Below are 24290 nucleotides of genomic sequence, written 5' to 3' on the forward strand. Positions count from 1 at the left end.
CAATGAAAAGTTTCTCCGATTTCTCTATTAAAAAAAAAAAAACACAGAACTGCACATACATTACATGGTACATGTATACAAAAAAAAAAAAAAAAAAAAAACTTACCACCCCAAAATGCTTGAAATGTATAAAGATTTTTACAAAGAAAAATTGAAAAGTATAAAGGTATAAAATGTACAACAGTAACCCACAGGTGCAAGATCTTACTGTATATACTCCCCCCAGTGTACACATAATTAAACCTGCGCTGTAGATTTAAAAAAAAAAAAAAAAAAAAAAAAAAGGAGGATCTTAGCAAGCTATTTGATCTAACAGTGTACCATGTCACCACGTTAAGATGTCCTCAGAGACATGGACCCTACTCTAACATTTTCACACTAGCAATGGCCTCTCCTGGGCTGAGGAAGTCTACAACTGGGCAGATAGGATCCAAAGGATCCTTTTCCCCCCCCCCTATAGAACAGTGTTTGTCCTCTTGCAGAGTTCCAAAACCCATGTGCCACTGCTGGTTCTGTGTACATGTAAGGTGGACACTGGGAGTAGAATACTGAATACATATCTGTGGATGAAGTTTAGTAGTACTGCATTTTAGTCACTAGGTGTCTGTATTTTTCTCCCATTGTAAAGCACAGTTGAAGGTTTATCTGTAAAGGGTTAAAGGGGTATTCGAAATAAAATTGTGTTTTTCTAACAAACATGCTTTGCTGCAACATAAATTTTCCTAATTAGCTTCAATTATGAATTCAGACTTCTATTACTCTGAAAGCTGATCACGTGACCGTGCAATGTCACCGACCCAGCCCGGCTTTAGTGATGGTGGCAGCAGGTGAAAAGAGGTTCTTGTGTTCATCTTATGCCGTCCCCCCATCCAGTGCTTGTAGTTGTAGAGAGGGGTGCTTACTGCTGCCTGACGCTGCTCTGAGATCAAGTTTTCAGAAGTTCCAAGAGCAGCAGCACTTTTCACAGTATACAGATAGCAGCAGGGAAGCCTTTCCTGCTGCCCTGAAACACAGCCATACAGTATATTGCAGTAGATTGGTATAAGCGCCAAATACACAAGGGCTAAAACCTGCACAGACCTTGTGTATTACACAGCTACAGCTGAGTTACTGCTGTATCCTATCTAGGCAGTCTACTCCATCTAAACATATTAGCGGCACAAATCTTTGTTATTGTATCAGTAGTCCTGATTCAGCTCTCGGAATAGTGTAGACTGGGTACAACTGCAAACCCTGATCTGTTAGTATAAGGTCTGTATGGTCACCAACAGGAAGGACAAAGAAAGAAAAATCGACACAGCAAATGATTAAATACTGAATAATTTATTGCATCTGTTATCATACATGTGTATAGATTATGGCGGCCATCAGTATGGGAGTAATGTAGGAGGCAAGACATTTTTGCAGGTGAGGATCCTTCATATCCTGTGTGCAAAGAAAAAAAAAATAAAGTTAATATGAATAACCCAATACACACAGACCATGATTCACAGTAGGATTAGTGGGGCCCATGTGGTCAGTAAATCTACCATAATACTCCAAAGTTAAACTGCCATTTTTATATTTGTATATTTTTAGTAGAGCATGGGCAGGTGGCTTAATGGAGCTCAAGGGTAGGTTCTCACATTGCAGCTATGTAGTGACCCGAAACAGGTCCCCAAGTTCTGTTGCACCTGGGTAAGGTAACTTTCTCGGGCTCACACAAGTGGAATGAGGTGTCAACTCTTAACGAGCGCACAACCACCCCACACACAATAGGTGTCACTATGTTCCTGTTTAATTTTATGCACGGCTGAAGTCTTCCAAGGGTTAACTGTTGTGTGGCTTTTTTTGACCACTCACAAGCTAGAGAAAGCATCTGCACCCATCTACTTCACTTGTTCCTGCTCACACACAGACCACCTACCACATACAGGATTAGATAGATCCCTGCAGTTAGTTCCTGGTGGGAGGAGTTAGTCAGTCTAGTTTTAGTGTTTGAGGCAAAAAAAAAAAAAAAAAAAAAAAAAAAAAAAGTGAGCCTCTGCAGAAGCCAAGCCAGGGCCTGGCTTTGGCCAGGTCCTTTTAACAGGGACATAGCAGCTAGCAAGTCACAGTATCTTTTAGGATTGCATAGCAGTTCTAGTGCTCATAGCTCTTCACAAGGGGAGAGAATCACCTCTCTGAAAGTAACTGCACTTTTTAGAGTAATAGTACCTTTGTTCCACTGGGGTCAGTTCCTAAGGAAAGTCTATGTATTCCACTGCACAGTCAGGGCAGTATTAACAGTTTATGCTGCCCTAGGCACTCAACCTGAAGCCCCATCTTCACCCCTGACCAATTCTGCCATACTGTGACTGGATAACACCTGCCACACCAGACCAGAAAAATACCACCGCCATACCAGACCTTACCAATACCACCATACTGTGACTGGATAACAGCCATACCAGACCTTACTAATACCATACTGTGAATGGATAACACTGTCATAACAGACCTGACCAATACCACCAAACCTCCACCCCCCTCGAAAAGACAGATTTACTGGCAACTCTGAACAGGAGGTGAGGGGGGGGGGGGGGGAAGAGTTGTTCCCTTCCCCCTACTCTCTGGTGCTGCCCTAGGCACTGGACCACGGGTGCCTAGTGGTAAATACAGCCGAGTGCAGGACACCTGGGAAGGCTCAGAAGTCTGCTCAACCCAGATAAGGCCTGGAGCTTGTATTACCCACCTAGGGTAGCTCGCAACTAGGGGGCATAAGGTGGTCAAGACTAGAAGTCATCCGTGATAACGAGTATTCTCCTCTTCTACACACCTTTACTGTTCCAGCAGAGTAAACTTCTACCTTGGGCAGTGCCCCTCTGGCAACTCACTACTCAGGTGCTTATAGTGAGAAGGTGCTTTGCATTAGAGTATTTACAAGTTGTAAGTACTGTATTGTACTGGACTGTATTGTTGCCACCAATATTCTTTTGTATTACACAAGGGTATCCTAGGTAAACTGTTCTATTTCCTAAAGCATTGGACTCTGGACACCTTGGTTAATTCTTTTTCAGTGCAGGTGAGGCGCCAGATGTTCGGGGTGGGTCCTATAACACTCAAGGCTACCATGACAAGTGCCCAAGTGACCCTAGACCAAGTAAACTAGCTCACCAATGTAACAGCTGACCCAGCGTCATTTTCCCCCCCAAACCAACAATCCCCGCACCTCACCGCAGCTACTGCCTACAGATAAAACAGTGCCTTGATGTAGTGGCCCATGGGACAATGATTTTTCCAGTAATAAGGCAGGTCTACTGTTAAAATCGGTGTCATTGGCCATCACAAGTGGTGCAGTAGCTGAATGTCCAAATTGGAGCTGGTCATGGGTCAGACTACAGAATCCACCCCTGGCCAGTTGTTTATTTGGGAGGTGTTAGCAGAAGTTACCATTGCCTAGTCACTGGTAGACTACATTCAGTCCATTGATCTCACTGAGCGTACAAGGGGTAACCCATTAAAATAAAAATCTTTATATATTAACAGATCAGAATTAGATCATTGAACAGAATACTGTGGTACCTGGTGAGTAAGATTGTGTTAGCTAGGGTCGTTTAGGTACCTCTTCAGCTCTTGTCCTGGGGCCTGAGTGGTATGTGCCTTCCCCAGGTACCAGACAAGTCTGTTAAAGTTGTAGTTCCTCTGCACTGAAACTCAGAGTTCAGGACAGATTTTACCAGTTGGGCCTTATTATACGAAGATTCTTGTGCCAAAAATTATATTGTTCAAATGCAAGTGATAACCTTTTCGTGTGTATACAAGTAGTCAAATGACCAACAAATGTGCACGTATGTCATTGGTCACATATTTTAAATTTGCCATAAAATCAATGTTAATTGTTCCCCTCACTGAATAAGGCTAGCCTTGTCTGTAGTAGCCTCACCACAGGTGTTAGTAGGCCAGCATGGCTAGCATTGGAACTCTTCGTAAGGTACTCAAGTCAAGGATTAGATGTCAGTCAGCTTTAACAGGCAGTGGCATACACAAAAATACACAACTTTAGTCATACACAGCTAACCCTTAGTAAACCATCCTTCAGCTGTGCATACAATATATAGTGAGACATCTAGTGGTGGAGTGCAGAATGCGACCTTCAGCCCAGACCATAGATGGTAGACAGCAGCGGCACATCTGTTCTGGACACTGCAATATTATAAAGCAACACTAATTTTATCACATTGATGGCCCCCCTAAAAATTCATGACATGACCTCACCTCCATAGTGTATAGACAGAAAAATAGTGACTGTCGCAAAGTATTGTGCACTCAAAGATGCAAGTTAGTTCTTGTATCTCGTTATAAAATCAATACCACCAAAACATGGTTAAAAAACACTTAAAATGAAGCCATGAATGGGCCCAGTAGATCCAGGTGCACCACCAAAATCTTTGGGGTATCACAAAACCACGAAGGGCTGTAATATATGCCCACAAAAATTGCTACAAACTTACCATGCAAAAAAACACAAACAAAAAAAAAAACAGAACAAAGGAACAGTAACCGAATCACGGAGGATTGCCCAGGTACACAAAACCAATATAGTGCTGAACAAATCAATCTTTGTGAGATGTCACCTAAACCCCATGTATTTCGTTACGTCCCCTTACTAACTCCTGATGAAGTTATGGGGACTAACTGAACGCGGGGACGCACCTGTATCTACTGGGGCTGTTCATGGCTTCATTATGACCAGGTTGTGGCGCTATGGATTTTGTAATAAAGATGGTTATTTCTTGTATCTTGAGTGCACAATACTTTCCAACAGTCTTTTTTCTGTCTATACCATATCGTTGGGCTTGGTGCAAATATCTGTGCCGACCCCTGTCTCACCTCCATTGTGATCACCGCTTAGAGCAGGGGTGGTGGAAGACCGCTATGCCATTCTCATCTGAAAAAAAAATAAAAATAAATCCAATGTGTACAGCCAGCTAAAAATTTTGTCAGTCAATGCCTGCTGTATTTGGGGGCATCTGGCCTATCCACTGATATCAGGAAAGATAAGGGTCCATGTCCTTGGAGTGTACTGAAGAGTTGTTTCAAGGCTAAGGCTAATGTTTATTATAGAGCTGAGGTAGAATGGTATGTGTAAATAGCATACCTCCCAACTGTCCACCGATTCCGCGGGACAGTCCCGTTTTCGGGGTGCTGTCCCGGAACGGCACCCAGTGTCCCGCATTATATGTGGCCCCACCGGAAAAAAATAAACCAGTAACTCACCTGTCGGCTGGCCCCAGCAGCTCCTCTCCCGGCAGAGCGCGCACTCCCGTCATCCTCCGGGGCGAGCAGCGGGGTATACAGACACTGACTGTGCCAGAAGTGACCTGCAGCCTCCTTTATGAATCACTTGGGCGGGCAGCTGGGTTCAAGTAAAGTCACTGTTGCACCTCGAGACCTTTACTGTGCACCTCACCAACACCTCAGGCAGCAGTTATGATAAACCTTGTAGTTCCCCCTAGGGCTTCACCATCACCAACCATTAACACCTACAGTAGGTGCAGCCACTTTTGTTCACATTTAGGTTGTTCTAAGTGATGTTGCCTAGAAACCATGTGACTTCCTCTGAGTGACCACCACTTTAGTGCAAGCAGCCATGTGCAGGAAAGTGGTCACAGGAAGCTCAAATGCAAATTGAATTTTTTTTTTTATTTTTTTTTTTATAAATCAGATTGAAGTCTGTTGTATGACAAAATAGACTTTCTGCCTGTCAGTAAGATGTCCCCATTTCAAGCAAGAACAGAGAAACTTTATAGAGCAGAGGTCTAAGAAAAGCTGCTCTAGAGTAGGAATTTCATAGAGGAATTTAAGCATTTAATAAATTCTGTATAAAAAGCGGTTCTGCAGCAGCTGAGGTCTGTTAGTGAGTGCTTCTTACCTTTCTCATAGTAATCCCAGACTAAAACATATTTTTGTTGTAAGTTCTGCACCCTTGAAGTTAACTGTAGCGTCAGCTTCAAGGTGATGATATCTCTAGAGACCTGCAACCATAAAGACAGAAGTGTCAGCCCAGTGTATAGTCCGGGATCAGCCTTACAATCAGGTACAAAGACCCTGACAAGTAGACACTGCTACACACAGCAGATATGCACAGGGGTGTATGTCCATAATTAATAGTTTAGAGAAAAACAGTGCCCCTCTCATTGGCCATGTCTGGTATTGCAGCTTAGCCTTTGAATGTTGCAATACCAGACACAGCCTGTAGGCTCAAGCGGCGCTGCTTCTAGAGAGAATTGTGGCAAAAATAAAAATTAAAAGTGATCCTCCATTTCCACAATCAGACCAACATGATCCAATATTATAGATTTAGCAGAACCAAGTTAGTGACAATGGATTGAGAAGTATGTTACACACAGGACACCTTATCAGATCCATTCCTGAAGCCTTAAGAAACCTGTTGACAAGTGACCGGTCCTAAAGTGGGGTTTATTATTATTATATCAGACCACGGAGGAATTCTCCGATTGACCCGTCTGACATTACGTATCTGGACAGGAAAGGCAACTCACACTTTCGAGATAGATGATGACGTGATTGTTCTTCTGCTCCACTTTGGGCACGTTGCCTCTGAGCTGTAAGAGAAGCCAAACCATATAATAGATATTCCTTGAGGAGCAAATACAAAGCATAGTAAACCATAAGGATACCTCTACTAGAGACTGATATTCCACTGTGTATCCAGAGGGCAGAGCCAGGTCTATTAAAGCCATGTTGGACGCGTTCCTGAGGCCATTATAACTGCAAAGAAAACAAGAGATGATGATGAGGTAGGCTGGGGCAAAGGACACTTTACGGTAAATATCAAGGCGACACCTTCCCCCAGAGTCAGTCAGGAGAGGATACAGCTTTACCCAATGGAGACTGGTCTTTAGGACTAATAAAACCGGTGATGTAACAGGAAAATGGTCTGAAGTTTCCACAAGACGTCAAGTGTATTTTACTATAACTAGTGATATCAGGCTGACACTCCCTAACAATGCCGATAGGATGACAAAGGATTAGATTCTTCCATCAGAAATCTCTGCTGTGTAGGTGCCATATTGCCAAGATTCCTTGATGTGGATTAAAATATTTACCCACTCTGAAAAGCATAGGGTGAGTTATACAAAATATTTACCCACTCTGAAAAGCATAGGGTGAGTTATACAAGTATATATCTGGTCATCTATGTATGTGTTTGTTGATCAGGATCAAGGTCTCTATGGCTGCATCTAACATCATAGTGATGTGGCCCGGGGCGCTGGATACTGGCGTTGAATCAGTCGGTGGGCTTTGGTATTTTGGGGTGACTTGTCTTTGTGGCCAGGAGTGGTAATATGCACCCCCAGACACAGGCAGAACAATGGTGAGGTGAAGGTGTGGAAACAGATGACACTCACTTAAACAAGGCTGTAGCTTTACTTGAAAATATATATCTTCAGTGTAAAACAGCAATGTAATTGTGCTTTGGTGCAATACATACTAACAGTAGCTTGAGATTAAATAGAAAACTTTCTAGCAGTAGATAGGGACCTGATAGGAGGCCCTGTACTCTTCCGGAACGCGTGTGAAGTGTGAAACTCCTTGTACTTTGTTATCTGACCGCCTTCTGCCTCTCAGCATCGGTGACCACCCTGCGAGGTAGTACATAGTCCCAGGGCTCTGCCTCTAGGTAAAGCTAACCAGTAGTAACAGTCCTACATAGTAGAGCATGGCTTACTTGCATCTGTGCTCTACTGCAGATCAGCCCTTTTTTCTCTTAGGGGGGTGACTGTCCTGAAGTAAGGAATCCACAGCATAGGCAAGAGGTTACTCCTGTAACTCCGGTTACCCTGGGTTAGAGTCAGCAGTGCACGACTGCTGTAGTCTCTCACACTGGGAGACTAGGTCTTCTCTTCTCTGGCCAAACCAATACTAAACCGAGCTACTCCGGAAGGGAGAGTGACAGACTAAACCTTTCTACGTGAACCGCAGCTGTGCTCAGGGGGAGAGAGACCCCTAGTGGCTAAAGTAGGGCACAGCAGCTACATAGCTGTAATCTAAAACTAGTTTAATGAGTTAAGGGTGTTTAGATTATAGATTACAGATGATTACAGATGATTTTGTCTATTTGAGAACTGTAAAAAAAGGGGGCGATTTATAAACTTACTACGGAAGGGGCTGTGTCAGTCTTACATTTTAGATTCTGCACACATGACCAGACTGCTGATCAGAGTGCAGAAGTATTAGACCTCTGGTCAGGGAAAAACTATCAGGACCCCCGCAGTCACTCCAGGGATCCAGATTGGACAGTGACAGAGGATGACAGAGGATGAGGACTGGCTGCTAACTGTCCGATCCCTATCCTATGAAGCGAGCTCAGGAGAAGAGCTTGCTTCAGAGCCCCTCCAGTGTATGATGTAATTGTAAGCTATATGTCCTTATGTGACAGGCTTCCATGGCATACATTTACGTCATATGGTCGGGAAGGTTTGATGCTACATACCTGACATTCATGGTCACAGGCAAGGTGTAGGCCACACCATTCACACAGCTCTCAGAAGGAATATCAACGGCCAGAAGGAAAGCAGAATCTTCAGCATTTACTGGAATATTGGCGTTTACAATAGTCTGTGGGAAGACGTAGTGAGGGCAAACATTAGTCTGGCATTTCTTTGAGCTTATTTGTAACTTGGAATGAGAAGAGCCATTAAGATGAGGAGGCAGGTACCATGCGATCACTGCATGTGGGTATAGTTTTATCCACATGCAGCGATATCCATAGCTCTGCAATATTGCATGCGAACTCCTATGCACATGCGCAATCCAATACCTGCAAAATGATTGACGAGAGGGTGCAGGTACCAATTCACAAAGTTTTTTGGGACAAAATCAAGGGTTATGACATCTTATAACATCTGTGGTCTACAACAGAGATCCACACACATTACCTGCACTAGGACGCAGCCATTCCCATGGACCATTATACTGAGGTTTCCAGGTATGCTGGGGAGAGAGTGTGTCTGCAACAAGGTCCTGTTCTCAGGGTCAAGGTTAAACTGCTTAAGGACTGTATCTCCATTATTAACTTCAACAGTGTTACTGGCATCTTTTTGGTATACCAAGGCCCCATAACTACACAAGGCTTGTAGAGCCACCACAGTGTCCTGAGGAAGACAATGGCAAGAGATCATCAAGAGTCAGACTTACATGTTTTCCTGTAGCATATATTTTTGCAGAAATTAGAGGTCTGCTCTCCATAAAGATTTAAGAAACTACTCAGTACAAAACATTGGATCTAAAAACAGTATGGATGGATATGTGAAGTTGAGGTTCTAATTGTGGTTCTAATTGTAACATGTAAAAAAGGCATGGTGCCAAAATCTGATGCCACCAAAGTTACATATAAGCCCAATATACACCACATTAAATGATCTCATCAAGCCAGTGTATTACCGCTGTAGAACTGTACGATCCATAGGCATTCTGCTGCCGAGATAACCAGAGAGCAATCTGGGACAAGTAGCTGATGTCCGTCAGGGGTGCAGATGGTCCTGTGGTTAAGCCCTGTAATATATAGGCTGTAATCTCTATCTCCGCAGATGCCGCTTGTGAAGAGAATACATAGGATGTTGGCTTGTTTGGTTTGTTGGGACGCTCCCAGTGAACAGCACCATCTGTAAGATATTAGGAACACTTATATCAGTTGTTATGCACTCGGTATGAACCATCTTATGCTGCCTTAAATGAGAGCAGCATAAACTAGTGACAAATGCTGAACAGATCGGTGTCTTACTTACATCATTGTGTTCAGCAGTTCTCCTAATGTGCAGGAGAAACAGATTCTTGCCACCGCTCTCCCCCCACACTGCCTATACATATCATGGGTAGACAACTGCAAATCAGCAACTTGGGTTGAGTTATCCACTTCATGAATATTGAGGACTACCGGGTATGCACATAATGGAGAGGACTAGCAGGGTATTTGCTCCAGGTTTTGGATGCTAGGGGGTACCTAAAGACCACTCCACAAGGGTATGAGCATTTCAACACAGGTCTATAGTAAACTGAAATAGCCTGGCTACAATTGTGTAGTATCTACAGGCCATGTCAGTGGGCAGCATTACCTTCCTCAATCTGCAGCTCTTTCAGCTTTGAAAACATGGCTTCACTCCTCTCTTCATTACCAGCCACCCGGAAGACATAAAACAGCAAAGCCATATTGTAGAGACTTTGGTCTCTCCGAGACGCAGCATCCAGGAAGCTCATGGCTTCACGGAGCAGTGTGGGCTGAGGAAAAAAAAAAAAATATATAGTTTAGTATCAGGATAAAAGTGATACAGCTATATGGACACACACACACACGATTAAGGAAGTATTCGGTGGTGACCACAAGTCAGTTTTCCCTTTGTCTAGGACATATTCTAGCCTTAAAATAGATCTGATATATCCTATTCACATGCTAGAACTACAATGCTGCAACCCATTGGATCCCAATGCCCAAGTACAAGCCAACAGGAGTACTATGTAAAGAGGTGTATGTAGTGACTTACAGTGGCTGCATAGGAGGTCTGGAGCAGGTAAGCCGCCATCGCTGCAGTAAAGCTGACGTCATCTTCCGCACCGCCCTGAAACATGATACAAAAGTATCATTGGCAAAGAGTTTGGCTGAAATACATACAGATGTCATGGAGCTGTACAATGTATGGAGTGAGATTCTGCATTTCTGGGGTGGAAGTAAAATTATATTTACCTTTATTGCATTGTTAAACAGAGTCCCTTGTGGTTTGAACCCCCCGGTGGTCTTATCTTTCAGTCTTTCTAGATACACCAAGCCTTGGTTCAGTACTTTTTCTTCTACCAGAGTGAATGGCTTAATGCGCTCAAAAGTTGCCATTGTTTGGAGAGTCAACCTGGAGACAAAAACAGATCAACCAGATGTTTAAGTAATAAGGGGACGTGTTAAGATCTGGATTTAGAGTGTAACTTCACTCAAAACTATAGTACATGTCACTGTTATGACATGTCAAGGTTTTTTTTTTTAAAATTATAAGTTTTTATGTGTCGGTCTCACGATCGGTCACTCTGAGCCTGACTTTGGTCCAGCCTGAGTGTTCATTCATTACGAGTCCGAACAACAACAAGTATGAGGGTAGTCTCGGCTCTGAAAAGTTACCTGCGTACTCTCACGAGTATATCATCTACTAGTTACTAACATCTATCTAGTTATATTATGTCTGCTGGTTTGTCAACATGAAATTTGTGCAGGTAGCATGTTTGACCGATACATTGTTCCATGTTAATATATAGATGAATGTCCTTAATATATACTAAACTTTCTAAACATGCCAATTACTAGCCATATTTGTATATACGTGGAAGATGAATCAAATACCCTACAAACATCAGCAAAAGTAATCCGTTTCATATGTATAACTTCATTGATTGCTATTATATATTTAAGATAACCGGCTAAGAAGGGTCATTCTGTGAACAAAACGTTCCACCTATCGTATACAATCCTAGTAAGAAATAAGCTGTGCCAATGTCGGGAGCATCTTTTCTTGTATGTACATGAACTTAATTTTTATGTAATAGACTCCAGAATCCTCCCTCTTTCCAGCACTATAGGTAGCACCTATAGGTGTAGTGGCCTGGGTAAGGTTAACTCCCTCAGGTTCACACTGATGGTGGTGGTGGGGGGGGGGGGTTGGATGTATCCACTACAGTTGTGTTTTTAGTGAAACCTAGTGGGGAAAACACTTATCTTATGAACTAAAGGGTTAACTATTTCACATGTAATGTTTGGTCCACTCACAGGTGCTTTCCCTCCAGGTTTTGTCCTATTCTCTATCCTCTTTTGCACAGACAGCGCCACCAATCACAGGAAGGTTTGGTTAGACCCCTGTTGGAAGGAGTTAACTCCTGGTGGGAGGAATCAATCTTCAGTCTAGAGTCAGTTTGTGAAGAGGCAGCAAGGAACCAGGTTTCTTCAGAAGTTAAGCCAGGGTCCATGACAGAAACCCCAGCAAGCAAGACACAAATTCTCCCTATGCAAGCCACAGCAACTATGTAGTGCTAAAAGGTACACAGGTGGAGAGCAGCCACAGAAGGATCACCTTGTACACACCAGGAACCTCTAAAAACTTGTAGGGCAGTTACCTAGGAATCACCGGAACTGACTCAAGTAAAAAAAAAAAAAGTTACTTCTAGTCTAGGTAATCCACTGCGCAGTGCAAAACGGCCAGGGAGTGTTGGAAATCTGCTAAGCTCAGATAACTAGGCCCAGGGATTGTACATGTAGGACTACCTCAACCACCTGAGCAACTTCAAGTCCTGTATTGTACTGAACTGTATTGTTGCTCAGCGCACGACTGTATTGAACTAAGTTTTGCCAGTAAACTGTTCATTTTTCAAGTGTTGGACTCCAGGTTACCATAACAAGTGCCCCTACAACCACTCAGATACCAGTTCTCCGTACCAGCTGACCCGGCAGTAAAACTATCACCGGTGCCTCACTGCATAGGGTTAACCTCCAAGCTCCAGGCAAGTGCTCAGCTATCACTGACAGCTGGGTTTTCCCCAGAGAAGAGACACGGGCACAGCTTCTTTGCCCAGGTCAACCAAGTCATGTACTGGCACATTCATCTGCCGGAACGGCATGCACAATAGGACATGCCTGTAAGTGATTTTGCAGAGGGGTGGGGGTGTTTCAGATCTAAACCAGCATTTAGCGCACATGCTTAGGGAGTATACTAATTAGGATATAGCTCATCTTTATCATAGAAATGGATTCTAGGAGATTTAGAATTTACCCATAGGTGTAGAGATGAGCAAACTTTGAAAGTTTGGTCAGACAGGTTCACCAAACCCCACTAAATGATTGCAGGAGTTTAACCGTTTTACCTTTACTACGGTTCTAAAAGTTCTCAACATACATACCGGTCCACGCTCCACTGGTGTCCTTCTCCGCCAACAGCTAACTCAATGGTCGCAATAATGGACACTAGAGAACAACAAGACGACACCGGAGAAGCAGGACACAGTTTCTTAGATGCGTGGCCGCCATCTTCCCAAACGTTGCAAAAAGTTTGCTACAAATCTTTACTTACAAAGTTTGGAAAGAATCTAAGTTCAGGAGGCTTGACTCACTCATAGCATTCTTCAATGGCACAATTACATTTTAGCTTGCTCTACCAAGAGGAAAAATCTCCAGTTTGATTCCTACCATGAGCTTCCACTTGACCACCCTGATCCAAAAGCGCTGAAACTGCCATCGGAATTTCTGTATCGGAGCTGTCTCCTGTAACCTAGAATAAAAGGACACTTTCAAAATCTTTTCTGCTGAACCAATCAAAATCACATTCCAAACACAAGTACACACATAGCCATAGGGCATATGCTGGGTCTCACAAAGACCTACAGGGCCGAAAGTATCAAGCTGTACTGTCTCTTTAAGATGGTCCTTTAGGTTTACACTACAGTTACCTGCTGGACTCAGAGTTTCCCCTCACTCCTATACCTATTCTATTTAAAAGATTGTGTTGGTTCATCCAGGGGTAAGCATATACCACTCCTGGCTACTGTGACAAGTGCTGCAACACTTGGCCTTAAATATTCCATCTAGCAACCCCGGGTTACCACAAGTAGACAACTGGGTATATCAGAAATGTACTGTAGGACAGATAGTTTACCATTCCCCATAAACTCTACAGCTAAAAATTTAATGTCATCCGTCAGGCGACCAGTTTTATTCAGGTAGTCAACGACCAGAGGTATTGGCATCAAGGTGGCGAGATTCTGTTCCCCACATCCTGTGACATCCGCAATCAGAGACTCCGGGTTGACCAATGCACGACCCAAAATGTCCCCTGGAAAAAATTAAAGTAAAAATCAGGGAAGGGACATCAAAAGCATTTAAAATGGGATATGCATATAAAAAGAAATGGCCACTTTTGCGTTTAGGTTGTGTGGGGTTTTACAACTCTGTGCTTGAGTTTCATTACAATGTGTGGAGCAATCGCACTGACGACTAGAGTCACCTTTTCTGGAAGAAAGCAGGATTTTGTTGATTTTTTTGTTCTCGCCTCCATAATCTTTAAACTTCTAGGTATGGTAAAAAAAATAAAAAATAAAGCTGCGCACCTGCTCACCAAAAACTTGGGCATCCCATTTACTCAATGCATTTCCAAATCCACAGTAAAGAATCCCCTCCATAACAGAATGTTCAGACTGAGGAATCCTGAAGTTCCTGCTGATTCTGTCGATAGTCTCCAAGCATCTCTGTCCATGTTATAGACTACATTCTATGCACGGGAGGATTCCGCCGTTTATGCATAGAGTCTATGGCACAGGCGGAGATGTGGATTCCGCCGCTCAAAACTGCGCAATCCACTGGAACTTTTCTGCGTTCACCCCTCGTAATACTACATTTCACTAGTAGTGGCTGCACAAGAGAATTCCGCTAGGCATGGCGTCCCCGTAGGAGTTGTCCATCATTTTCTAAATTCTGGGAGAAGGGAAGTTGATCACAAGTAGTAACTTACCTCCTCTCTACTGGAAGTCATTTAGCCCCCTCCCCCGAAGGTTGTGTTGACGCCCAGCCAGTCCATCAGCCAAGTCGTGACATGGACACCAGAGCCCAGCAGGGGGTCCCACGGCCACAAGGAAGGAGAGTTACCACTTGTGATCAATTTCCCCCCGCCATTGCCGGCTGCTGGGATTTTTGCTGGCTTTTTGGAGAACTAATCAGTGCTCACCTATTACAGAAACTTTCGCCGTTACTGTATCTTTCACTGGATGTCCATCAGGCTCAGTGTTGATTGGAAACAATACACTTGTATCTAAAATAAACAGATAATAGTAAATACATGAGAAGCATGAAATGTTACACACAAAATAGTGACTATGGGGCCCAAAAACTGACAAAATGCAGCAGCGCCGATATTGGTCCATCCTTTTCTATTGCTTTTTCTGGAGTTCTCCTGTTGCCAAATTCCCACCCAGCTTACATCCACCATACTTTGCATCATGAATGGATTATTCTTACTAAAAGAAATAATGTGGCTTACTGGGAGGTCTTAAAAGGGAATCTGTCAGCACCAATGGAGTGGTGATTGTTATGTGCCGCACTTGGCCCACCTCACCACTACCTCCTCCTAGCTTCTATTGAATATTCATGGCGCCAGTCCCCCTAGCGACGACATCTGTAGCTTTCAGGTTCATTGGTAGTGCTCGTACGCTCCTGCGGCGTGATTCACGCATGCGTCGGAGTGGCACTGGGCGAAGCCATTGAGGGCATAGCCCCTGGCCCTCAGTGCGCCTGCGCCGCTCCGACACTATAGCGCATTCCTCGGGAGTGTGCGCGCACTACAATGAACCAGAAAGCTACAATGCCGTTCCTAGGTCGCTGGGGGACGGGCACCATGAATATTCAATACAAGCTGGGAGGAGGTAGTGGCGAGGCGGGCCAAAGTGTGGCACAAAGCCATTACTATTCTTCCCCCCCCCCCCATAGGTGCTGACAAATCCCCTTTAAAGCATTGTTTTTAGTCCTGGTCATACATTTGTTACATTCATAGACTGAAGTCAGTTCACCCTATTCACCCCCCCACCCCCTATGTTCGTTCTTACCTTTTACACATACTAGGGTGCTCCTGGTTATCTCAGTGGGTACCCCCTCTGCCTTAAAACAATGAAAACAAAGTTAATACAGTACATTTTCTGATTACCAGTTTAATAAGGTTAAAATGTCAATATTTGCTTTTGAATATGATTTTAAAAGGGGCACTCAAGGCAAAAACCAAAAATACAGTGCAAACAGGGTGTTGGGGGGGGGGGACATAGAGTTTATACTTACCATTCCTCATGCCCCCGCAGTGCCGAATCATCAGGCTTCTGATCCTTGCCAGATTTAGTTTCTGGGTGGCTTCCTGCTGTGTCACTGCCTGGGGGGGGGGGGGGCAGATGGCCCACATACACAATATGCCCATTCAGGGTTCATGTCAGTCATTTTACGTGGTGATCATCATACATGTTTACCTCTACAATAAGGGTCTGTACGACAGTATCTTTATAGTTAGGCTCATTGGGGTCAGCAGGACCATCACATGAATCTCCAATGTCAAAGGCTTCCCCTGTTATATTGACTGACACCACACCTGCGGGAAGAGGAAGCACAGACCATCACAGGTTGAGGAGACTGCATTGTAACATTCGTGGCTCAATATGAACACATAAAACATTAGGAAAAAATATTCTTATAATAGGAAAGTTGTAATAAGACATTCCCTTTTCCAAACCCCCATTAAGCCATTGCAATGGCTCTACACTCGGGCTTGTAGAGTCCTTTCAAACAGTTGACCCTATACACCCATCTATTGTATGGCAAACCAAACAATTCAATGGGCGGGGGGGGGGGGGGGGGGGGGGAGGGAATTATGGTTTGTTTAGATGGGACATTTCCTTAAAAGCAGAAGAGCTGGACCATTGGGGGCTTTAGTGTCCCTATGTAAAACACACTAATGGGTAAGGGTGCGTTTACACAGATTTATCTGAGATTTTGGAAGCCAAAGCCAGGAATGGATTTGAAAAGAGGATCGATCCTAGTCTTTCCTTTATGACCTGTTTTCTGTTTATAGTCTGTTCCTGGATTTAAAGATCTGTCAGATAAATCTGTCTGTGTAAACGCACCATTAGTCACAGGAATGGGATCCAAGTTTCAATCCACACAGTCATTCAATGCAGAGTTGTAGTGTCCCGGTACGGGTGTGCACCAAGTCTTAGGCTGCCCGATTAAAGTTACTGTCAGGTGTCACTCTGGGATGGTGGGTGCCTTTTGTACTGTCACCACTTGGTGTCTCACTATCCCATTTGTTCGAGCACAGCTAAAGTCTAAGGGTTCACTACTGTGTTTCACTGTTCGACCAGTCACTTGCACAGGTACCTCACACACAAACCACCAACTACTACTTTCTCCTGCGCTGTCTGCACCAATAGGTGGTTAGACCTGGTCACCCCTATTTAGGGCTAGTTAGTTCCTGGAAGGTCGTGTCTAGAGGTTGGGGGAAATTAAGGCACATCTATAAGTTTAAAAGTCAAGAGACTGATCCACAGTAGGACAAAAAGCCTAAGCAAACATACTCGGAACTCTGAAAAGTCTCTGACTCTACTATAGAATAAAGCTTTTTGTACAGTCTGGGACACATAAGGTACAGTGTGGCTTCCTGATCCAAAACTGCTTACAGTTTAAGAACATTACAGTTGACAGATTCCCTTCGATGACTGATCACTAGATTAATTTAACCATAACCAGCTTCCATCTAATGTGTACGGCCGTTCTAACTTACCCACAGATTTGGCATTTAACGTGAAGGAGAACGCGGCTCTTTTCCCAGAGCAAATGCATTTGACATTTTGATAATCCATTGCTTCTACGGTGTAGTCATCAGAAGAACTTATATTTGCCCGAACCTGCACAAAAATAAAGAGACTTGTTATGGCTACACCAACATGGTATAAGCAAAAGCTGCTCAGTACAGGATTGTATGTCTCTACACTGCACCTATACACCAACCTAGAGCAATAGCAATGCCTTCTGTCAATTGAAGAGGATTGGGAGACGGCAGGTTTCTCAATGAACTGACAAATTACCACAAGTGTAAATAGATAACAGCAAATCCTCACCTTGGCACATTTGGGTAAGGAACTGGTCACAATAACTCTCACATCAAGGAGCTCTCCTCTGACCATGGAATAAGGAAGAGACTCGGTAACAAAGAAGTCCTGGTAGGAGGTCAAATTGGCCGGATACTTGGTCATTGTAAAACCAGTGTAAGAGTCCAAACAGAACATTTCACCTCTCCATTCAGTGATGGTGCCGGGCACCTCCAGAGGTAATCTGGTGGAACCATTCTGGCTAGAAGAGAATACAAAAAAAAAAAAATAAATAAAAAAAAAAAAAAATACTGGATGTCATACAATATATCACTAGTAATGCAATAAATTGGACAATATTACAAAGGATAGTTGCACCAGGATTCTGCAGTCATTGTCAGAGGTTTGTGTTCAGGCTAATTCTGCACCACCTGCCAACTTTGTTGTCATGAATTGGGCGTCACTGTGAAAGACTAGACAGATAATCTATATAGCTGGAACTTGCACCTGTATAATACATTGCATTCAGCAAAGCATCTCCCCCTTCCCCTGTCTACACGCTCTTCATAGAAGTTCAAATGTAGAGCAGGGATGGGGAACCTTTGGCCCTCCAGCTGTTGCAAAACTACAATTCTCATTATGCCTGGACAGTAGAGATGAGCGAACCGGGTTCGGGTTCAAGTCTATCCGAACCCGAACATTTGGCATTTGATTAGCGGTGGCTGCTGAACTTGGATAAAGCCCTAAGGCTATGTGGAAAACATGGATACAGCCAATGACTATATCCATGTTTTCCAGACAACCTTAGAGCTTTATCCAACTTCAGCAGCCACTGCTCGTCAAATGCTTAAAGTTTGGGTTCGGATCGACTCGAGGTTCGCTCATCTCTACTGGACAGCCTAAAAAGGTTCCCCACCCCTGATGCAGAGTAGCAGACTGTACACTATTTAGAGGGAAGGGGGATAGGAGGGAGATGCAACTGCAGAGGCCATTATTCAGGTGACCATTCCTGTTAAGTGGGGAAATGAGTTAAGTGGGGAAATGAGTTGAGTTTTAGTAGTGGCATCCCACCAGGATTATATAGTTAATACGGTTGAAAAAAGACATGTCCATCAAGTTCAACCAAGGAGGGGATGGATACAGGGAAGGGGAATATACTAGGAGGGGATGGATACAGGGAAGGGGGAGGAGTGATAGGTTCATATAGGTTCTATAGGTTCTATACATAGAGCAAAATAATATAAATGCATATAAGAACTTGTCTAGCCCTTTTTTGAAGCCCTCTGTTTTTGCTGTGACCAGATCCTGTGGGACTGTTCCACAGATTCACAGTTCTCATCTGGGAGACAAGTTGAGAAAGGAGGTCTTCAAAAGTAAAAAGGGGAAAAATAAAAATTAGGTTAGAAAGATATATATCCTACAAATTGATCAACACTACAATCAAGTAGAACAGAAAAAGCCAGGCCACAAGTGTTACACACCAGTTTGTGGAGTGATAACAGTATTTGATTAAACAGTACTCTGGCTTAGTCTGCTGGCTACATACAATGCATATAGAGCTTCATGCCCATCTGTGACTATAGCCTTTACACCGACATCACAGAAAGGGGGAAAGAAAAAGGTGGGGGGGGGGGGGGGGGACACACAAGGCAGCACTAAAAAGCCAGGAATTTTTTTTTTTTGCAAAGGCATTTTAAAAAAAAAACCATTACTGTTGCCTTACTCAACCCAAGACCCCTTGAACCGCCCAACACACACTTTTTACACTTCCACGCTTTGTCAGTTTAGTTACTAAACTTTCCAGTTTCGGATTCAAACTCTTACCCAATAAACGTCCGATCAAAGAACCACACTTCAGGAAAGCTCGTCCGCACGCTTTGGATTTCAGCTACAAGTTTCGATTCGACAGAAGCAGTTTCAAGCGGTGAAGGCCTTAATGCTATTTAAACAATAATTTTACACATTTACAATAGTTTTAATAGTAATCACAGTAATGGAGCCAATGTTTCAGTGAAGGTCGAGTTACCTGCCGTACTAGCGAGACCTGGAGTATTTGTAGTTATACTATTAAGAATAACCGGCCGGCCATGACTAAATCCCCCACACAATGTAGGTTTCGTTAAAGTTGTATTTGTGATAAATAGGATGCCAACACTCTGAAAGAGGCAAATGCACATTGTAATGATATAAAAACGAACAACAAAACAGACATACAGTACATTTCACCACTATTAAGGGGCAAATTCATCTGTCCGATAATATCTATGATATTAATGGAAATTCCCATTGATGACATGCTGAGAATATTGGACATCCCAAACATGGTTGTGCCTGGTACTATCCTAAAGACCAGAGCCCTGAGGTGCAAGACCCAGAAAGTTAGAATACCATCAGCACCCATGTTAACCCCAATCATAGGTCACCAGACAGGCAGGTGCCTACCTCTGCCATTACATAGCTTTGTGGAGACAGTAGGGAAAGCTAGTCATATGCTGGGCTGTATAGCTAGAGGTATAACCAGTAGGGAGAGGAGATAGTGATCTCACTGTATAGAGCTCTGGTGAGGCCACATCTGGAATACTGGCCCCAATTCTGGAGACCTCGCCTACAAAAATATATTGATAAAATGGGCCCAAAGACTGCTACAAAAATGGTTGATGGCCTGAAGCATAAAACCTCCCATTTTATACTTGGGACATGTGATAATCTGTCCTGACACTGTTGGATACTCACACTCAACTGCTGGAAAGCATCTTCTTCATACTGGTAGTCCACAGGAGAATAGTACAAGCCATCGATCAGGACTTGTTTATTGGCATTGATACAAGGAGGATCGGGTGGAGCTACGTTGTATCCTGCTATGTAGTATCCATTCAGACTGTTGTATTGTAGAGATGAGTACACCTAAAAAGACAAATTTTAAGAAAATTACATTTGCCATGTTATTGCTTATAATTTGTCGTAGTAAAAGCATTGACTTATCTGGTTGGATGTCGGTCAACGTCAGCCAGAGGCCATCAATCTACAAACCATCTTCCATATACACACACACTCACTGGGGTTATACATGCAGGACATACAGTATTATCTATTCTGCTTCAGATCCCAATGGCAAGTAGTTGGCTCATCATTGGGTTGTCTTCTGTTAGACTTTTTGGGCCCAATATTACATTAGAGCCTGGGCCTACTACAGTATTCTTTGGTACAGTGCTGGCCAGTTTGACCACAATTTCATATGGAACTTAAAACAAAAAGGTCCTTGCAGAAAGCCCAAGACCGGATTTTGCTTACATCTGGTGGGGGTGAACCCATAAATATTTGTCTTGAGATGCACTTTTAAGAGTATGAGTCAATGTGAAATATATATAACAAAAAAGCATGGTCCTCTTCAGGGTCATATAATCAGCAATGGTTTATCGAACAATCAGTCCTATTACCTAGTGACTTGTACTTGGCAGCAATGCCAAAAGAGATTTTTATGGAGACAAGACCAAGAGGAGTTATGCAGTTTATGAGAATTGTCCTGTGCGGACACATTGTACATGTCTGGGGGTTGGGGAGTCACAGTTATTAACAATCTCTCATCTTTTCAAGAAAGATCCTAGTGGGGGGATTGAAGAGAACTACCATGTACGCCCTACCGTTGCAGGTGTGAGAGGCTCATCTTGTTGTAAGAGTAAAAGTCTTGAATCGTAGAGCCTCACGAAACAGCCAGAAAGTGACGCGGATATCATTTCCAAGTTAACAGTGGACCCAGGTTTCGCCTTTCTTTCAGAGAACTGCAGAGATACCTGTAGAGGAAACACCGTACTCCAGCTCAGAAAGTCACTTATTACAGACAAATAACCAATCTCCATTCTCTATCCCTTCCAGGCTGAGTTTACTGGAATCCAGTCACACTTGTTCGGGATAAGAGTACAGTGGTACCTTGGTATAAGAGCTCAGTTTTCAAAATTGTGACTTTGTGTAAGAGCATTGCTCTTGTGTAAGAGCTCCCTGTACTGGTGGGGGGGGGGGGGGGGGGCATGGTCTGCATAGCGGGGTCTACAGCACTGTACTCTGACCCAAGAAGTCTCCCTCACCTTCCAAATCATAGCAGATCCACTTCAGGCTGGGGCTTACATCAGAGGACAGGACTGTGGAGGTACTCTCCATAGCTGTAACCCCTCTCTCCCCGGACAGAGCGCTGCTATACTGTGCCCACATCTGCGCTGCTCATTCCTTCATGCTCCCTGCAGTCTGTCCGCCCTTGTGTTTCCCATCCTCTCCATTACTGTACAGTAACTTGTATTATCACATTCTGCTGTTTCTGAATGTTTGTTTCATCTGTTTTACATGTTATTCAGAATAAATTTTGGGGTGTGGAACCAGTTGTCTTCATTTATGGGAAAATTTGCTTTGGTTTGAGAGTGGATTTGGATTAAAAGCACCGACCCGAACAAATTATGCTCAAAATCCAAGGCACCACTATAAAATGCAAATGTGGGAGGGGGAGGGAAGACCTGCTCTCCAAGTCAGGGTACGTGCACACTACGGAAGCTGTATCATAGCCTTCATTCTATGGTTTAAGAGAAACATCGCTGATCTCAGGGAGACCATCCAAAATGATAACACTGCCGGCTGCTAGTGAAAGTGCTCAATGCAGTGAAATCCTAGGTGCATTGCTTGAAACATGAATATGCAAAAGAGCCTGTGGAGCCTCATTGAAGAGTCCACAGGCTCTTATTTTGCATATTCATTCTAGGGTTTGCCAGATTCTGCCGTCCACCCATAGAATAAACCCGCCTAGCGGTAGTGAGCTGCGGGCGATCCACGCAGATTCCGTAGTGTGCACATACCGTCAGGCTAGGCTCAGACTAGCTTCACACCCCCTTAGGGGCCTATTCCACGGGAGTGATAATCAGCCCGATCATCACTCGGTGGAATAGAGAGAACGATCAGCTGATGATCGAGTCATCAGCTGAGCTTTCATTTAGGTTCAAACCTAAAATAGTTGTTCGCCACCCGCACATCGCTATGGTCCGATGATCCAAGCAGCATACATTACCTAGCAGGGCTTCTCCTGTGCTCAGTCTTCCTCCTCAGGTCCCACACCCAGCACCAACTCAGAGTGGCCTGACTGAGCTGTCAGACTGCTCAGCCAATCACAGGCTGGGACCGCCGCAGACAGTGATTGGCTGAGCGGTTTGACAGCTCAGTCAGGCCGCTCCGGAGTTAATGCTGTGCCGCGAGACCCAGGGAGGAAGACTGAGCACAGGAGAAGCCCTGGTAGGTAATGTATGCTGCAAGGAGATCGGTAACCATGTCCCTGCAGCCTTTGCTAAACGGTCAGGGCCGTGGAATAGGCTCACTAAACGAGTGCCGATCTAGCAGATTCGCGCTCGTTTACATAGTTGCTCAGCCCGTGGAATAGGGCCCTTACTCTTGGGAAAATTTTTTTTTTTTCGGGGTAGCGTTTCTCTCCTTGGTGGCATGCTGAGGGTTTGGTGTTTTTTTTTTATATACACATTTCTTCAATGTGAATGTCAGAAAACACAAAAAAAAAGTGGATTGCATGTTTTACAAATCCCTGTCCATTGTTATGCTTACATTTTATGGATATGCAGGAAAAGCTGTCAACTCACTTTCTGAATGCATGTATAGCCTCTCATTGTCAGAAGATCAAAAAGTGTGATCTACCACAATAAGAGATATATATATATCACACACACACATACATACACACACGCGTTATTCCATCCTATGGAGTCCAAGAAAAGATTCTATATGTCATTCAGTGGCTTCCATATAAAGATACTCTGTTAACAGCTTATGCATTTAACAGTGGTATCCCATCACTTATGTGATATTTGTCATCATAGCCTATAGTTTATGGCATTTGCACACCCATGGATTGCATAGAATTGCTCTTTACCTGGCTCTTGAAGCACTTCTCAGTATTGAGGTGGATGGTGGACGCGACAACCTCTTTCTCCAACATGTAGTAGACAATGACGCCAATGCCCGGAGCATGGTCCGCAGTTATCTGTATAGTCATGGCGACTTCTCCTTGTAAAGCTGTGATATAGAAGAATTAGCGGGTCAATAGATCATTCTCTGCTGGAAGTGTCTGGGAAAGGGTTAAGGTGGGCATCCCAGGCATCGGAGAGCCTTCATATACAAGTGGCCTCTTGTATTCTATTTTACATACTGAATTTCTTTAAATCAAATACTCAAATAATCAAATAGTAATACTTACATGTAGACAGATCAGCTGGGATTTTACCAGTCTCTATAATCTTTGTTCTTGACATGATCTACAGTGAAACATAAGAGTCATAGAAGTGATGTGACAGTGGATACAGCATTTAGAGATTAGCAAAGCCGCCAGAAGTTTCATGAGTCTTGCAAATTTTGGGTCAAACTCATTAACCCTTAGAGGACTGGGCCAATTTCAATTTTTGCCTTTTCCCCTCCTTGTGCTTAAAAGGCCACATGAGACCTTAATTTTTTGCACCACTTATTGTACTTTGCAATGACTGGATGGATTTTTTCATAAAGTACACTGCAAAAGCAGGAAAAAAATTCAGAGTGGTGAAATTGAAAAAAACCACCACATTTTTTATTTGGAGGTTTTTTTTTTGTTTTTTTTTGTTTTTTTTTTACACCATTCATCCTGTGGT

General features: G+C 43.6%; 1 protein-coding gene across 1 annotated transcript in view; it reads right to left on the reverse strand.

The window, feature by feature from the left end:
• Positions 1-1356: 1356 nt before the first annotated feature.
• LOC138799978 (ovostatin-like) overlaps positions 1357-24290 on the reverse strand; it is a 34205-nt gene continuing 11271 nt past the window's right edge. Inside the window, exons 13-36 of the mRNA XM_069981786.1 lie at positions 23867-23924; positions 23543-23685; positions 21270-21419; positions 20362-20532; positions 19655-19784; positions 19453-19567; positions 17659-17890; positions 17322-17445; positions 16015-16133; positions 15607-15658; positions 14733-14816; positions 13668-13844; positions 13202-13283; positions 10727-10886; positions 10527-10601; positions 10101-10263; positions 9430-9650; positions 8925-9140; positions 8480-8604; positions 6663-6753; positions 6525-6587; positions 5894-5996; positions 4852-4909; positions 1357-1425 (exon numbers count right to left, since the gene is read on the reverse strand). Coding sequence (XP_069837887.1) covers positions 4863-4909; positions 5894-5996; positions 6525-6587; positions 6663-6753; positions 8480-8604; positions 8925-9140; positions 9430-9650; positions 10101-10263; positions 10527-10601; positions 10727-10886; positions 13202-13283; positions 13668-13844; positions 14733-14816; positions 15607-15658; positions 16015-16133; positions 17322-17445; positions 17659-17890; positions 19453-19567; positions 19655-19784; positions 20362-20532; positions 21270-21419; positions 23543-23685; positions 23867-23924 — 2901 coding nt within the window. The 3' untranslated portion in view covers positions 1357-1425; positions 4852-4862. The remainder of the gene's footprint in view (positions 1426-4851; positions 4910-5893; positions 5997-6524; positions 6588-6662; positions 6754-8479; positions 8605-8924; positions 9141-9429; positions 9651-10100; positions 10264-10526; positions 10602-10726; positions 10887-13201; positions 13284-13667; positions 13845-14732; positions 14817-15606; positions 15659-16014; positions 16134-17321; positions 17446-17658; positions 17891-19452; positions 19568-19654; positions 19785-20361; positions 20533-21269; positions 21420-23542; positions 23686-23866; positions 23925-24290) is intronic.

Source organism: Dendropsophus ebraccatus, chromosome 8, assembly GCF_027789765.1.
Source record: "Dendropsophus ebraccatus isolate aDenEbr1 chromosome 8, aDenEbr1.pat, whole genome shotgun sequence".
NCBI lineage: Eukaryota > Metazoa > Chordata > Amphibia > Anura > Hylidae > Dendropsophus > Dendropsophus ebraccatus.